The 16865-nt window shown below is 51.0% G+C and overlaps 1 protein-coding gene across 3 annotated transcripts in view; it reads left to right on the top strand.

Moving 5' to 3' along the window:
* Nucleotides 1–16865, top strand: part of MEGF11 (multiple EGF like domains 11) — a 353113-nt gene that overhangs the window by 287253 nt on the left and 48995 nt on the right. For all 3 annotated transcript variants that reach the window (XR_006783853.1, XM_045823915.1, XM_045823914.1), the window contains exons 9-10: nucleotides 5839–6051; nucleotides 13302–13476. Coding sequence is in view for 2 of the 3 variants with exons in the window: in XM_045823915.1 (XP_045679871.1) it covers nucleotides 5839–6051; nucleotides 13302–13476 (388 nt within the window). In the remaining variant the exon portion in view is untranslated. The remainder of the gene's footprint in view (nucleotides 1–5838; nucleotides 6052–13301; nucleotides 13477–16865) is intronic.

Here is a 16865-nt window from a genome sequence, read left to right as displayed (position 1 = left end):
TTTTTAATGATATTTTATTGATTGTGCTATTACAGTTGTCCTGATTTTTCCCCTTTTGACCTCCTCCACCTAGCACACCCCACTCCCTCAGGCAATCCCCACACCATTGTTCATGTCCATGACTCATGCATGTAAGTTCTACAGCTACTCTATTTCCTATACTGTACTCTACATCCCCATGGCTATTCTGTAACTACCTATTTGTACCTCTTAATCCCTTCACCTCTTCACCCATTCTCCCCCTCCCCCCTCCCATATGGCAACCATCAAAATGCTCTCTGTATCCATGATTCTGTCTCTGTTCTTGTTTGCTTAGTTTGGTTTTTAGATTCAATTGTTGATAGATATGTATTTTTTGTGATTTGATTGCTCACAGTTTTTATCTTCTTTTTCTTAAATAAGGCCCTTTAACATTTCATATAATAATGGTTTGTTAATGATGAACTTCTCTAGTTTTTTTCTTGTTTGGGATGCTCTTTATCTACCCTTTGATTCTAAATGATACCTTTTCTGGGTAGAGTAATCTTGGGTGTAGGTTCCCAGTATTTCATGGCTTTCAGTATTTCTTGCCAAACCCTTCTAGCCTGCAAAGTTTCTTTTGAGAAATCAGCTGACAGTCTTACAGGAACTCCTCTGTAGGTAACTAACTGCTTTTCTCTTGCTGCTTTTTAGATTCTCTCTTTATCTTTAAACTTTGGCATTTTGATGATGATGTGTCTTGGGGTGGTCCTCTTTGCATCCATCTTGTTTGGGTTTCTCTGTGCTTCTTGGACTTGCAAGTCTATTTCTTTCACCAAATTAGGGCAGTGTTTCTTTCATTATTTTTTCAAATAGATTTCCAATTTCTTGCTTTTTTTTTCTTCTCCTTCTGGCACCCCTATGATGTGAATGTTGGATTGCTTAAAGTTGTCCCACAGGCTGCTTACACTATCCTTGCTTTTTTGGATTCTCTTTTCTTCCTGTTGTTCTGATTGGTTGTTTTTTGCTTCCTTATGTTCTAAATCATTGATTTGATTCTCTTTTCATCCACTCTGCTGTTATTTCCCTGTAAATTGTTCTTTGTTTTAATTATTATATCCTTTATTCCTGACTGGATCTTTTTTATGCTGCTGAGTCCTCACTAAGTTCCTTGAGCATCCTGATAACCAGTGTTTTGAACTCTGCATCTAATAGATCGCTTATCTCCATTTCATTTAGTTCTTGTTCTGGAGTTTTGATTTTTCTTTCATTTGGGCTATGTTTCTTTGTCTCCTCATTTTGGCAGCCTCCCTGTTTCTGTTTCTATGTATTAGGTAGAGCTGCTTTGACTCCATATCTTGGTAGTGTGGCCTAATGTAGTAGGTGTCCTGTAGGGTCCAGTAGCACAGCCTCCCCTATCACCCAAGCTGAGTATTTGAGATGGGCCTTTCTTGTGGGCTGAGTATACCATCCTCTTGTAGTTGAGCCTTGGTTGCTTTTGGTACATCAATGGGAGGGGTTTACCCAGGCTGTTCAGCTGCAAGGACTGGCCATGACCACTGAACACCACCCTATGCCCTCCGTGGAGGATCAGCTGTGCAGGGGCAGATGGTGGTACCTTTGACATGGTCTCTAGCTGTTCACTGGGTATGCTAGCCTTGGAGTTTCCCAGGTTGTGCAGGCCAAGGTCAGCCCCCACCTGTGTTTTGCCCAGGGCCACCCTACAGCTATAAAGCAATCTGAGATGGCTGCTACTTGTGCTGGGCTTAGAGGTTCCAGGTGAAGCCAAGCTGTGAATCTAGGCTGGCTGCTTCTAGTGCTGAGCCTAGGGCTCACTGAATCCAGCTGTTGCTTGTTTGAGAGGATTTAGGAAGTTGTGCAGCATGAGCCATGACCTGCCATTCATATGGAAAACAGCTTGGGTGGGCCTTTAAGTTGGGTAGGGCAGGGTCTCTGGGGATCTCCAAGGTGGGTCAAACAGTGTTAGCCAGTTTGATGGAGTCTCAGATATGGCACCAGCTTGCCAGTTTTGTGGGGGAGGGTTTAGAAAAAGGACAATGGCCTCTTCTTGCCTTGATGTCAGACACTTCGGTTTCTCCCTGTATTGCATTGGTGCATTTCAAGCTGCTACCCTGGTGCTGGAGCTCAGAGGGAGTGAGTCTGAGTATCATGTGAGTCCGTATATGGGTTCTTTAAGAGGAACTGCTTGGGGCTCTAGCAGTTTCTTCTACCAACTCAATTCCCACTGGTTTTTGCAGCTAGAAGTTGTGGGAGCTTACCTTCCTGGCACTGGAATCCTGGGCTGGGGGGCCTGGAGATCCCAAGATATCTCTCCCGAATTTTTATTCACCACACATGGCTGAGGAACCTGCCCATTCCTCATCTGCACCCCTCCCACAAGTCTGGATGGATGTAGTTTCTTTAATTCCGTAATTGTCAGACTTTCATTCAACTCAATTTCTAATAGTTCTGAGTGATCATTGTTCTATATTTTAGTTGTAATTTTTATGTGGTTGTGTGAAGAGGTGAGCCATTTCTGCCTGTGCCTCCATCTTGACAGGAATCCTTCAATGCCAGAATGTCCCAAATGGAAAAGTAATCCTATCCCTTCTTCCTGGTGGTGCCTAGCCCATGATCTTGGAGCAGAGAGAAATCCCAAAAGCCTCCAGGTCCTCTAGCAAGCTTTGGCAATCAAGCTACGGAGAAGAATTCAATAGAAGGGCGGGGTAACATTTGGGTTTCCCACCTAAAAGGGCTGCCTGGTGTTTAATACTTTGTGAAATTGCCTCCATGAATTTTGTAGGTGACAGCTGCATTAACCCACCCCAAATCATCACGAGCATATTAAAGTTGAGTGGGTGTAATAATGCAGGCCTCCCTGGATAGGCAGAATCCAGTGCAAATTAAACATGAAATGTAACGAGGGCTTTGCAGCTCATTTTGTAATTTAATTGAGCAATGTATCTGGTTGTTAATGGCAATATCAGAGACATTAGATTGATATGTTGCAAAGGAAGGATGTTTAAGTAGAAAACTAATTCTTGCTGTGATTACCCTTCTGTTCCACAGGCCCTGTTATTAGTGTGCTTTGTGTAAAATTCATTAGCAGTCGTTGCTTGATCTCTAAATAAATAAGTTATTTAAATTGTGAGTAGGAAAAAAAAAGAGGCTGATTATGTAAATGGATTAGGTTGTCAATATTTTATTTCCGATTCTTTTTCTCGGGCTGTGGAGTCAGTCACTTCATGAATATGACAGGGTGGGGAAGTGCCCTTCAGAGAAAGCTCGCCGTCCAGGGGTCTGCCCTGTCCTGCTGGATGGGATGGAGCAGGAATGTTCCAGAGGAAGGGAAGAGGAGGCAGGAGGTGTCTCCTGGCTGGGGTTCCTTCCCCTGATGTCTGAGACATCTGAGGGGAGCCACGCTCAGTGACTCCTGGGAAGATCCGTTCTGAGGCTGAACAGGGGCTGGCAGTTCAGATAGTGATATTTCTCAGCTCTCCAGTGCTCTGTGTCCTCCTCCTTGCCTCCTGCATCCAGCCTCCCTGCTTCCTCCCTGTCTTCCACCTTCCATTTCTTCTCCAGATATCTCCTCTTTCTTCCTCTTCCTCTCTCTCTTTTCCGTTCTCTTTCCCTTCATGAGGCCTCAGACTGGATAAATGCAGCAAGATTTCAAGGAAGGTGATGTGGGGTCATCTCAGCCACTTGCTGGCTTTATGAGGTTGGAACAGTCGTCTCACTTGTCCGTGTCTCGGGCTCCTGAACTCCAAAGTGAGGGTGATGGGAACATCTGCTGTGTTGGGGGCCTGGGGACAGGCTTTGGGGCCCAAGTGGCTGGAAGCCCCTCTCTGTGTGGTGGCTGGGGCTGTAGTCACCCCTGTTGCCCCTTCCATTCTGCCAGAGTCCTCCTTGCCCCGCAGTGGCTCGGAGACCTGAGCATGGGTAGCAGCTTCCTATGAGGCAAGTCCCAAAGGCTTAACCCCAGTTCCCATGCCCTCTCCCTGCCACTGCGGACTCAGGCAACAAGAAGGGAAGACAGACAGAGACACCCCAATTCGAAGTTGCCAAGACTTGTGCCCAGCACACTGCCCGCTCCCTCTCCCAGCCACTTGCCGGCTGGTACACTCACCTCACTGGGGTCTGGCCACTTACCCTCACGACAGGCAACCGAGGTCACCCACACACGGGTCTCCCAGCCCTGTTGTGGAGAACACTGGCTCCAACCCAAGACTCTCCAAGATAAACAAACTAGGGCTGTATTTTTTTTAAATCTTTTATTTCTACCCTCCCTCGCCGCACCACCTCCCCCCACCCTACCCATTATTGTAGAAAGCCTGGGAAGTGGGGAAATGTGACAGTTAAAGCATTTCTCATCCCCTAAGTCCACTCCGTGGTTAACATTCCAAAATATTAACCACAGAGTGGACTTTGAGCTTTCCTTTGAGCTTTTTTTACACCAGAATCTGAGGCAGAAAGTCAGATGGGCTTTGTTATGAGAAGTACAAAAAAAGGAAACAATATTTACAAGAGTAATAATAATAAGTAACATTTCTCACTGAGCCCTTACTGCGCATGGGACACCTTTGTAAATGTTTACACACATTATCTCCTGTAATCCCCAAACAGCCTGGTGCGGCTGAGTTCTTATCTCACATGTTATGATGCGGAAGCCGAGGTCAGAGCAGTAGGATCTCTGTTCTCGCACACGGGAGCAGTGCTGGACAGGGGTCACTCACACCCCAGAGGCTATTTCTGCTTGTCCCTGGGTCGTAGGAGTCCACTGCCTCTTTTACTCCCCAGGTTCCCCCTAACTTGTCAAGGTCCAGGTGCCGTGACAATGATTTTCCATCTCGTGGGAAATAGCCCTGGGGTGGGGTAAGGCGTGCTGGCCAGTCCAGGAAGTGAGGCAGTCAGCAGCAGGGGTCACACCTTCCCATGGAGGACCCACGACCCATGGCTCTGAGTCTGAGTCAAATGATTGCCATGACACCGGAGCCACATGTACCAGGCCTGAGCAGATGCAGGACACAAAGAGGGACTGGTCCTTTTTTAGGGAGTGGGGGTATTCACCAGCTGATGGGAGAGGCTCAGCCCCTGCCTTGGGGGACCTCCAGTCCAAGGAAGAGGAATTCTCCACTCCGGTGGAGGACACAGGGGAATCCCTGGTCTGATGACAGAGGATGCCTCTGGTACCCACGGGGTAACCACACCGGCAGTGTGAGAGCCAGAGACTCTGCACCTGCCCCAAAGACTCAGAAACAACAGTGACAGTGACTAGAAATGAAACGACCCCATTTCATCAAATCCCAGATGCCACCGATTGTTAAGATGCATTATTATCTTACATTCTGCTAAGAATGAAAAACACTGGTAATTACACTATGACACACCATCAGTTATAAGATTTAACTGATTTCAGAGAAGACGTTAAAAAATATCTTTAAGAGATAAGGGTCAGCGTTTAATGGATACAGAAGTTTCGCTCCGGGAGGAGGACACTGCTGCAGAGGTGGGTGGTGGAGATGGCTGCGCGACAACGCGAATGTACTTACTGCCACTGAACTGCAAACTTAAAATGGTTAAAACAGTAAATTTCATGTTACATATATTTTACTGCCACCGAAAATGAAAACAATAGGCCTATGGTTAATGAAATATGACAGTGCAGGCTCAGTGCTGGGGACACAGGGGGCCCGGCATGAACAGGGAAACGGACTGGGGTGACTGTGCCCCTGAATACTTTCTGGACGAGAGGGAAAAGTGGGGGGAGGCTGTCAGGAGTGCAGTGCGCCAGGCACAGGCCTGGAGGCCGGGGTGCCTGCGGGGTGGACCTGGAAGGGCAGGAGAGGGGCACGGCCTCAGCCCTGTCTGACTCCCCGACAGGTGCCAAGAGGAATGCCCCTTCGGGACCTTCGGCTTCCAGTGCTCTCAGCGCTGTGACTGCCACAATGGGGGCCAGTGTTCGCCCACCACCGGTGCCTGCCAGTGTGAGCCTGGCTACCAAGGCCCTCGCTGCCAGGAGCGGCTGTGCCCCGAGGGCCTGCACGGCCCGGGCTGCTCCTTGCCCTGCCCCTGCGACGCCGACAACACCATCAGGTACGAACTGGGAGTGGAGTGGGGTAGGGTAGGGTGGGGTGGGGTGGGGCGGGCCCTGGTGGAGAGAGGGCTTCTCCAGACACAGACCCCTACCTCCAGCCCAATCATCCAGGCAGGACAGTGAAAGAGCAGGGACCTCCGCAACCATCTTTGCTGACCACTTTGATGAAAAGAAGGGAAAGCCCCAGGCCACACAGACAGTTGGGAGCAGGACCCAGGTCATCTGCCTCTGTCCACCATACTCAGCTGTCAGCATTGCCAAAGGGCTAGCCTGAAACCCCAACACTCTGGAGCAAGAAGGGAGCCTGGTGGCCTTCAGGGGAGTGGGCCGGGGGTGGGTAAGTCACACAGTCCTGGGAGGCCAGGAGGGCTGGCTCCGGATGCCAGAGGCTCTGGGGGCATTGTCCTGGAGAACGTCTCACCTCTACATGCTCTGCATTTAGCCAAGTGTTCCCCCAACCCCGAGGGGCCCACAGACAGGACTGCTAGGGCAGAAGCAGGAACCACCCAGGGCCCGTACTCGAAGGGACCTTAAAAATCAGTGTGGCATCCCTTGGGCCTGGAGAGGGATATCCCCACAGGTCTGAGCTAGGGTGGAGGAACAGGAGGGAAGAGGGCAGGCCCTTCCTTAGGACCTTGGCTTGGAGCCAGCATCTACCTGCAACCTGTGTCCTTTGGGACTCGGAGACACCTGGCCAGAAGCTGGCTCCACCCCTGCTTCCAGAGGAGCCTGAATTTGGGAAGCCACCTCTCCCAGCTCCCTTCACTTCCTGCTTTGCACCCTCTGGAAATAAATGAGCTGATGCCCCAGACAAATGCCCCTGCAGCCCTTTTTGTTTGTGGCTGCCTTTATCTGGGTGATAAAGGGTGGGGAGAGTCTTCCTTCTCCTGCTGGACCTGCAGGACAGCTCGGGGGGGACTGGCTGCTTGAGCAGTGCGTACTGGGGCTGTTTGCAGACTAGAGACATCTCTGCCACACAGCCCTGTCTCTGGGACAGCCAGGGCTTAGCCTCAGCCCCTCTTCATTTCCAGCTTTTGATTCCCCACAAATCACCCACGAGCCTCTGGCTACTGTAAGCAGAAGCATCTTAGGGAGTGTGATGGCTTAGATGAAATCTGTCCTTGGTCCTCAGTCCCGGGAACCCAGCGGCTGCGGTAAAGCTGCCTGCAACAGTGGAGGGCTAGGAAGGAGGCTGTGGTAGGGGGCCCTGGAGCCAACAGAGCTGGCCTGTATAGGAGCTGAGGACTCATTCACTCAGTCATTCATTCACAACACACTGAGTGCCTGCAAGGCCGGCCTGCGAGGAGGAAATAAAGAGTCCCTCATCACTAGTCCAGCCTTCCAGTACACAGTCAGGAGCAGTCACACACACGGAGCACCTTCTACCATATTTCTTTAAAACTAGTCATGAGGCACAGCTTTATTTTATGGACTAGTGAAAAAGGAAAACACTATCAACTGAACCATGCTGTACCATTGGTTATATAGAATACCCAATATCAGAGATGTGGAAATGTGGGAGAAAGTGCATCTTAGAACCGATGAACTATATATGGCTAGTCCATGTTATGTTCAAGTCACTGTGACCCAGGGCCGTGTGCAGAAAACCCCACTGGAGACTGCTATGCTGTCAGGAAAGACTTCCTGGAGGAGGTGGCATCTGGGCTGGCAGGCAGAGTGAGAGTTCCAAAGCTCGAAACAGGGGGGACCCACATGGGACAGCACCAGCAACCCCCATCCCTGCTGGGAAGCCAAGGGAGGACCGTCTTTGGGGCAGGAAGCAAGGCTGCTTCCGAGGTCCAATGCAGGGCGAGTCCCAGCCAAGCAGATCCACCAACCCCCAAATTAAAGAGCTATTGTTTTCCTCCCGTGCCTGAGCAGCCATGCCCTGCATAATTCATCCTTTCTCTGAAGGAGTCCTCAATGCATTATTAATCTGGAAGGACTCCCTCTTCTCTGTCGCTAATCTCAGCCCATCCAATATTAATGGTTATTTGCTTTGTCTTTAATGCGTGTCATGTTTCAGAGACTGGGAGGCAGCAGCGCTGCTTGGAAGGGGAGCTCTGAGAGCACCTGGCAGCCAGCCCCCCGCCCAGGCTGGGCTCCTTGAGTCCGCACGAGCACCCCCTCACACAGCCTGGGCTCCTTGAAGGCAGGAGTGCCTGGCTAGTGCGTGTCCGCAGCCTCAGCACCCCCAGCACCCCACCCTGCTGGCACAGAGCAGGTGGCTCTGCCCTTGAGCTGATGTCTGCCCTATATTTTAAAACATATTTCACTCCTTTCTCTTGGCACACCACCCCAGTGGCTGAGGCCCACGCAGTGTTCAGTCTAACTCAGGGTTTCACACCCTCACCACTACTGGCAACTGGGGCAAGGTAATTCTTTGTTGTACATGGCAGGATGTTTAGCAGTGTCCCTGGCCTCTGCTCACACGGTGCCAGTAGCAGCACCCGCCCCCAAGTTCTAAAAACCAGAAATGTGTCCTGGCTGGTGTGGGGGGAGGCAAAACTGCCCGAGGCTGAGAGCCTCCGGTCTAACTTAACCCTCGTGCTAGACTGGCTTTGTCCTCCCGGACAGAGAGAGCCGCTCTCTTCCTCTGTGTGGACACGGGGCACTTCTCAATTCCCATGAACCTGGAGCCTTCTCCTGGGGTCCAAGGAAAGCAGAGGGACAACTCTGTAACTCCTAATCTCAAAGCAGGTCAGCTGCAGGTTCTGGGGGGGCCCGGGGCCCCTGAGTCCTGACCTCATGACTACTGTGTCCACACACATGTCCCGATATGTGTGCTTCTCTGTGTCTCCACTTCCCAACCTGTCCCTCACCTTTCGGCAGCAGCCCAGTGGGGGTAAGAGGTCTCTTGTGGTCTTTGAAAGTGAAGCTTCCATCCGACTCCAGAGAGATGGAGCATGGGACCCCCAAAGCCCAGCCTCATTTTCCCCTGGCTTCTGCTTCTGTTGTCAGAGCTGACAACAGAGCATTCCCTCCCCACCCCCGCCCCCACCCCTCCCCACACCCAAAAGCCAGCTTGGCTTGCGAGGCCTTGAGTATCTTTACTAGGAAGACAAGTACTTCCAGTCCCCAAGCAAAGAAAACCCTCCTCCTCAGGCCAGCCCCCGCCTGTCTGCTCTGTGCCCCTCTAGGGAGGCTGCTTCAAAGCAGTCGAGTCCACGTGCCCCGGGAAGGCAGAAGAGGCTGAAAAGATTCCTCGACACTTGGCTTCCTTTGTGTAGCGCACACAAAGAAACCACCCTCCTCATAAAGGGATGACCTTGAGAGGGAGAGCACTTGTGTGCCGGGCCCATCCCAGGTCCCCTCCACAATGGGACTGTCATAGACGAATTCCAGCAGCCGTGGTCATGTATTACCTTTGAAAGATTTGATTTAGCCAACAGATGCAGCATTGATAGTAATCTCAGAGCAACCGGAAAAAGAGGCAGAAAAATCCACCCTGAAAAGATCCCTATATTGTTCAGCTTTCGGCTCCCATTAACTTGTGATTAATCTGTGTCTGGGGAAAACGGGACAAAGGCGAGGAAAAAGAAGCAGAGCAAACCCGGACACGGGTGCTCGTGACTTTTGCCTGAGCCTAAGCAGCAGTCACCTGCCCGCCACGGGACGAGGGACTGGCTCTGCCACCAGTGGGAGGAGGGGGCAGGGGCACGAGAAGAAGGTGCTGACAGCCTGACGATCACTGTTCCTGGGCAAGATGAGTCAGCAGTCATTCCCGCCCTCTTTTCAGAGGGATTTTGGAGTTTTTATAAAAGCGTGACAAATGACCAAATTAACAAACTAGAGATCTTGGTTTTTTAAAATAAAATCTGTAGGAACATGAAAGGAGAGAGAAAGAATTTCAGGCAGCTTTCTGGCTGTCAGAGTAAAAAGTGAAATTGGTGCCAGACACATCCCTGAGCAGCCCAAAGGCTGACAGCGGCCATGGGTGGGGAGCGGGGAGCGCAGGAGCACTCAGAAGGCAGCGTCTGCCGGTTCGCTGTGTCCCTAGCGTGCTTTCCACAGGGTGCTGTTCGCAGGAGAGCAAGGGCCCGCAAGGAGAGATTCTGTTGATGGGAAGGGCAGACGGGTGCCTGAGACCCTTCAGCATCTCCCAGGCTGGGCAGATCACCGCAGCCAGCACTGCCGCCTCTGTCGCTCCCTGGGTCCAAGCATCTCAGTCTCCACCACAGTGACTGAGCCGGTCCCTCTAAACCACAGGTGGCAAACAGAAAGCCCGCAGGCCAAATCCGGCCCTCCACCTTGTTTTATCCAGTCCGGCACCTTGTTTCTACCTGGCGGCAATGCCAAACTCCTTGCCCCTAGTTAAGGAGTAGTTATATTCATACAGTCCTAAAATTACACTCAGCCCTTTGAAGACAAGCAAAGGAGAGGCTGATGTGGGCCCCAGTGAAAATGAGCTCAACATCCCTGCGTCTAAACCAAAACCTCAAAGGAGGCCTCTGGAAAGTTGGACCTGAGAAATGCCATGCCCCAGGGCTTTGCTCAGAGTGTTGGGACAAAGAGGAGTACCCTACCCTGTCTGGCTGAGGGTCAAGGCCACCAAATGGGTCCTCCTGTTCCGTGGCACCCATGCAACCACCATTTCTCCCCTTACAGTGTGGGGCTCAGGGAAGAATTTTTCTGGAAAATTTGAGAAGAATTTCCAGATAAGGAAGTGTTTCAAACATTCATCTCTTATAAGCATTCTTCTTTTTTATAAATTTATAACTTTTATTACTTTACACATGTTTATAATAAATGCTCAGTTTGAGACTATCAGAAAACACATAGAAATTTAAAGGAAAAAAACTCAGGATCACTTACAATTTCACAACCCAGAGGGGAGCACAAAAACCATTTTGTTGTGATTTGTTCGTTCACCATCCATGTCCATATGTGTCTCTATCACTTCCTTTCATGTTTCAGGTCATGCCTTTGCATATAATTAGCTCATTTCATTTAACCTTATATCATTAAGTAGTTTGGAAAACATCGGAATGCTTCTTTAACATCCCTTCATGTGACATGTCATTATTCATTTCACCAGTGTCCTGTTGTCAGAGGCAGCATGAGGCAGTGGACAGAACACGGTCACACAGACCTGCCACTGCTTTAGCTGTGTGACCCTGGGTAAGTCGCATAACCTCCAAGTGCCATCTGTGAGACAGAGGCTCCAGTGCCTGACCCACAGGCTGCCTGATGACTGGGAATGTGCGTCCGTGTAAACTGCCTGGTGCTTCAACAGCCTGGTCACATACGAATTTTTATTTGAATTGCTTCCATTTTCCATTGTTATAAATAATGCTTCGGGGAACATATGGGTGCATAAATCTTTCCCCACAACTATGATTATTTCCTTAGAATACATTCTTAGAAATGGAATTATAAGACCAAAGGGTCTCAATATCTTTAGGAGGACTCCTGGTACACAGCCCCAGATTGTTTTCCAGAAACCTGGACCAGCATTGAACATTGTTCCTTAAAAAATTTTTTTACTGTAATGATAGAGAAAAGGTGATATCCAATTGTTATTTTGATTTGATGATTAATGAGACTAGTGAATGATCCAACATTTTACAAAATGACTATTAGCCATTTATTCTTCCTATTCAGGAACTGCCTGCCCCTGTCCATCCCTCATTCTCTGTGAGAAAACCAGGGCTCCTAGAAGAGAAATAGCCTGGCTGGGCTTCACACAATTAGTTTGTTCATTATCTCATCCACCAAATATGTGCTGAGCCTGCCCAGCATGCCAGGGCCCCTGCCGGGCGCCAGGGTACGGAACAGAGGTGAAACAGACAGGCGCTCCCCTGCGGAGCTGTCACCTGGTGGGGGAGACGGATGATAAACAAGTCAACACACACAGAAAATAATTACTTGTAGTAAAAGGACTATTCATTCCCAAATATTTAATCGGGCTGGGAATATGAGCCAGGCACGGGAAAGCCGACAGTGTGACCCAGGGAGACGAACCCCACGTCCCGGTGGAACTTAGCAGAGCTAAGGCCTGCACCCAGGCTCTTCCTGCCAGCCCAGGGCACGCTTCTTTCAACCGCATCCCTGCAGGCGACGCCGGTGCGGCGAGGCAGGTAACGCAGGGAATCTAAGAAGCTCATCTCTACCATCCAGCATCTTCTCCGGAGTGTTAGCTTCTGTCCTCCCAGAAGGAGATGCCAGGTGCGAGGGATTTGCCAGGCGACAGCTGTGGTGGGGCGTGGGGAGGGGACTGGGTAGGCTGAGAGAGCATCAGACGGCAACGCAGTTCTGACCCGTGTGGAGGAGAGCAGGAGTCGAGGAAGACTGAGGGGAAAGTCCTGGCCTGCAGCACAGTTCTAAGAAAGTTTGGTGAGGTGGGAAATCTTTAACCCAAAATTGCCCATAGTGGAGCCCCAGATCTGCCAAGAACGGGCTCTGACTGTACTCTCCCTGCTGGGCTCCAGCTGGGGGCAGCCCAGGGAAAGCGTGGCCTCTGAGCGAGTGCAGTACGGGTTTCAGACACAACAGCTGGGGCCATCGGTCAGCTACACACCTGCAGACGCTCTGAGAAATACCCAGTCTCCACATCCCACATCCCCTCTGGTCCTGAATGGATATTGCCTGTCGCATAAGACCTCTGCCAGCCAGAGGTCACTCGTTCTCCAGAGGTCATGACAAGCAGCTCCTGCCTCCATCCCAGTGGTCCTTTCTCTGACCTAGGCAGACAGGGGATGGAGACAAGGCCCATCACTCTTGGGAGCCCTGGCAAAGCACAGGCAGAGGGTGCCCCTCCCGGGTGGACACTGCCACAGAGGGGAGGCCCCCTCCACCCTGAGGTCTCGTTTTAACTCAGCAAATGTTCACTGAGTACCTTCAACATGCCTCTGGGTCTCACGACAACCCTCTCGTGGCTGCCCCCATGCCAGGCATCTGTCTTGGAGTGCAGAGTAGGTGAAGATCTGGACCCCATAATCCATAAGAGAAGAAACTGAAGAGACTAGCTTCTGTTTTCTTCAGGAATAAAAAAATCTCTGCATATTTTTATTATAAAGAGCACTTGTTCGGAGACCTGTATTCTAATCCTGAGTTTACCACTTCCTTGCTATGTGACTTTAAGCAAATTATATAGCCATCATGAGCCTCAGTTTCCTGGGGACGGTAAGACCGCCTGGCCTCGGGGTCGTCTGACGAACAACTGAGGCATTAAGACTCGATGTGGGCAGAGGGTGGGATGTGCCCTAGTCCCTGACCAGACTGTCCTCTCTCGCTCTCATCTGCTCAGCTGCCACCCGGTAACCGGAGCTTGCACCTGCCAGCCGGGCTGGTCTGGCCACCATTGCAACGAGTCCTGCCCTGCCGGCTACTATGGCGATGGCTGCCAGATGCCTTGCACCTGCCAGAACGGCGCCGACTGCCACAGTGTCACTGGAAGCTGCACTTGTGCCCCAGGCTTCATGGTAAGAGGGGAGGGATCTCCCGGGGCCCCGGGGCCCCCCCACCTACACAGGAGAGGAGGGACCGGCTCCTAATTCCTCCCAGTGGAACAACTTCTTGACTTTACAATGGTGTAAAAGCGATAGGCACTTAGTAGAGACTCTACTTTTGGAATTTTGATCTTCCCCTGGGCTAGTGATAGGCTCCACGATACTCTCTCGGGATGCTGGGCAGTGACAGTGCGGTGATTTGGCCGGCTGTAGACTGTGGTGAGCATTCTGCGCACGTGTCAAGGAGGCCAGTTCAAGCCACGACGTTTGGTAGGCTATGGGCCTTAAATGCATCTTTGACCTCGAATCTTTTCAATTTACACTGGGTCTATCAAGACACCACCCCATTGTAAGTCAGGGAACATCTGGAGTTTTACATCATAATGACCACAGCACACATGGGCAGTTTAGAATTCTGCTTTTTTTCACCCACATTTGCTGCTTGGGCTTCTTAATGATCATTTTAAACGGCTGCACAACACTGTGGGAGCTGAGCACCCCCGGTCTGCTCAGCCGGCCCTTCCCGACGAACGCCCGCCGAGTTGGGCCCAGTGTTCCCAGCAGGGCTGCAGTGAGCGTCTCCCTCCCACGGCTTTTCCCGCCGCTGAATGATTTCCTTCGAGTGGGTTCCCAGGGGCAGTGGGCATCATTATTTATGGCTCTTGGTGGATGTTGCCGTAATACTTCCCTCAAGGGTTATATAAATCTATACTGCCACCAGCTGTGTATGAGTGTACCTATTTCAAAACAACTGTGCTAACATTCTTTTTTTAGTTTTGCTTATTATATAGGTAGAAAATGGCTCCTCAATGTTGCTCTCATTTGCATTTCTTTGATTACTAAGGAGAGTGTTCATATACTATTTGTATTTCCTCATGAGTTATTCTGGTCTTTATGAGGTTCAATTCTAAGGAACTCGACATTGGAAGTGAAATCCTGTTCGAAGGTGGGGTGTACCCACGGGTCCCCTGGGGCCATGTGTTTAATTACGCTGCAGGAAGTGGTCTGTGCAGCAGCAAGTACGGTCTTGGGACCGTACAGTGCAGACAAACTGGATGAGAGTTAGCTCCAGAGGCATCTGCAAAAGAGAGAAGTCTGTTTCTCCTGCAGATTCTGAGTCTAATTTTCCTGTATTGATGTGAGCTTTGTCCATAAGTTCCAGAGCAAAATGAGGTACGCTGGCTTTGGGGTTTGGGTAAGAGTTGATGGGGATGGAAATCCCACACAGGTCAGGTGACTGCAGCGCAAGGGACCAACCACACCTGACTGCTAGTGGGGCATCCTGGCCACTAGGGTGGGTCTATGACTCTGGGCACGTTCAGGCCCCAGCACCTCCATCTGTACACAATGAGTTTGTAGAGGGAGAGGAACTGACTTCTCAGATAGGCTCCTATGCAGACTCCATGGACCAAGACAGGAGACACACCCTACTGGTAGAAATGAGGTAAAGTAGGAGCAAGGAGATGTGAGTGTGTTTGTGTGTTTGTGTTGTGTGTGTTTGAGGGGTCATTGAGGCTATTATGGTCTGACTGTGTACATTGCCTGTGGGCCTACTGGGAGTCCCACCTCCCCGTTCCCCCCCTTACCTCCAGCTGTCTGCCTGGTCACCGCTCCTCAAATGAAGGGAAACTGGGACGCCGGGAGAGCCTAAGGAGGCTGGTGTCTGTGTGCCCACTGCCCCCAGGCTGCAGTGCCAACAGTCTGGAGGCCAGGCTACTGCCTGTCTTCCACCCCTCTGGGCTGCAAATGACTTCATGCCTTTGAACTTTGGGGGCCTTGGAACTTACAGAAATCATCTCGCTCTGGAGTCCCCCCTGCCTGGGGCTTGGGGCTAAGACAGATTGTAAGCCAGCCTCCCCTGGTGAGCCCCACACATTTCCATCCATCTCCCACGACCAGCCTCATTACACGCAGGAAGGCTTTCCTGGGCCCGGCCGGGCGTTGGGCAGGAGCCGCTGGAGGTGATTACAGAAGAGTCAGAGTTCTCATCCTGTGAGACTCATTCCCGCACGCACCGTTCTCTGAGGGGGAGTCATTACTGTTGCCCTCACCCCAGCTTCGGAATGAATGGGGCTTCCTGCAAGGAGCTGGCTCTGGTGCGGGTGGGAGTGGGGCAATCAGCACAGCAGACTTGGCTGAGGCCCTCCCCAAATGTCCCACACTCAGTAGTAATGATCACTGCCTTTAATTATTGTTTGACTTGTGAATATATGTACCTGCCTTCTTTCTTAAAGATTTTTAGGATGAGCAGTTAATTAGAAACTAATTAAAAGAACCCTTTTCTGAGTGTTTGAAGACCTTGATCCTAGGCTCAGTAACCTTGAACATGTCCCTTCATCTTGCTGGGCCTCAGTTTCCTCACCTATAAGATGGGCATCACATCAGCCCTGCCTGCTATTGGATGTGGACAGCCAACAGGGTATTGGATGTCAGGCCACGTCCTCAGCTATCCCCTCCCACCGGAGCTCGCCCTGCCAAGGGCTCTGTAAGAGAGCTATTGGGAGAGCTCTATGAAAGCGGTCTCTGAAGGCTGACAGTGGTCTTAGGCTCCACGTAAACGTGAAAGGTGCTGATGAAGTAGTATGGAACCACCCCTGGGAGGCAGCCCAGTGACACACCTACTCTGGCCCTCGAGCCCACAAGAATATGGAGCAGAAGCAAGTCCCACTGGCACGGGGTCCCAAAGCCAGTAGCAGTGAGAGCCACCGAACTGTCACATGTTAGATAACTGGCTTTGATTGACAGGTCACTATGGAACCACACAAATCTGAGATCATGTTCTGGCCCTTCACTTCCCGCCCCACCCACAGGGAAGTCACTAATCCTGCTGAAGCCTGAATTTCCTCACCTGTGGAGAGGGGAGTTGGCCATGAGAGTGAGAAACTTCATGTGGAAAGTTTATGGCTCAGTGCCTGGAACACAGTAGAGAGCCCATAAGAGTGATGGTGATTATCAGTGAACTGTGAGAGCCATGGGGGAACAGAGCTTCCCCAGGCCCAGCACCCTTCTCCAGGAGAGTGTGAGGATGAGCTACACCCAGGGGACCCCAAGGAACAAAGCCATGAACATGCACTGCTACTGTCCTGGGCAGATCTACCCCAGCACCCTAAATGGTCAGTCTCGGGAGGCACTCTGGGGTGGACACACCCATCAGTGTTTGAGGAAATGGACAGAGATGGAGCGGGAGAGACTCCGGGCGTTTGATATGTTAGCCCGACCGCACGGATGGAATCACTGGGGCGTGCATTGCTGAGTCATACTGGGGCTGCTGGCCGGCAAAAAAGAGCCCCAGGCATTGTTTCAGAACCGTGGACAGGCTGCCCAGGCCCCGTTGGACCCCAGAGTCCCCAGCTGGTCAGAAC

The sequence above is a fragment of the Phyllostomus hastatus genome, unplaced genomic scaffold, assembly GCF_019186645.2.
Source record: "Phyllostomus hastatus isolate PE091 unplaced genomic scaffold, TTU_PhHast_1.1 phas_scaffold_501, whole genome shotgun sequence".
NCBI classification, from domain to species: domain Eukaryota; kingdom Metazoa; phylum Chordata; class Mammalia; order Chiroptera; family Phyllostomidae; genus Phyllostomus; species Phyllostomus hastatus.
Note: the sequence above shows the minus strand (reverse complement) of the source record. Positions and strands in the feature narration are given on the sequence as shown.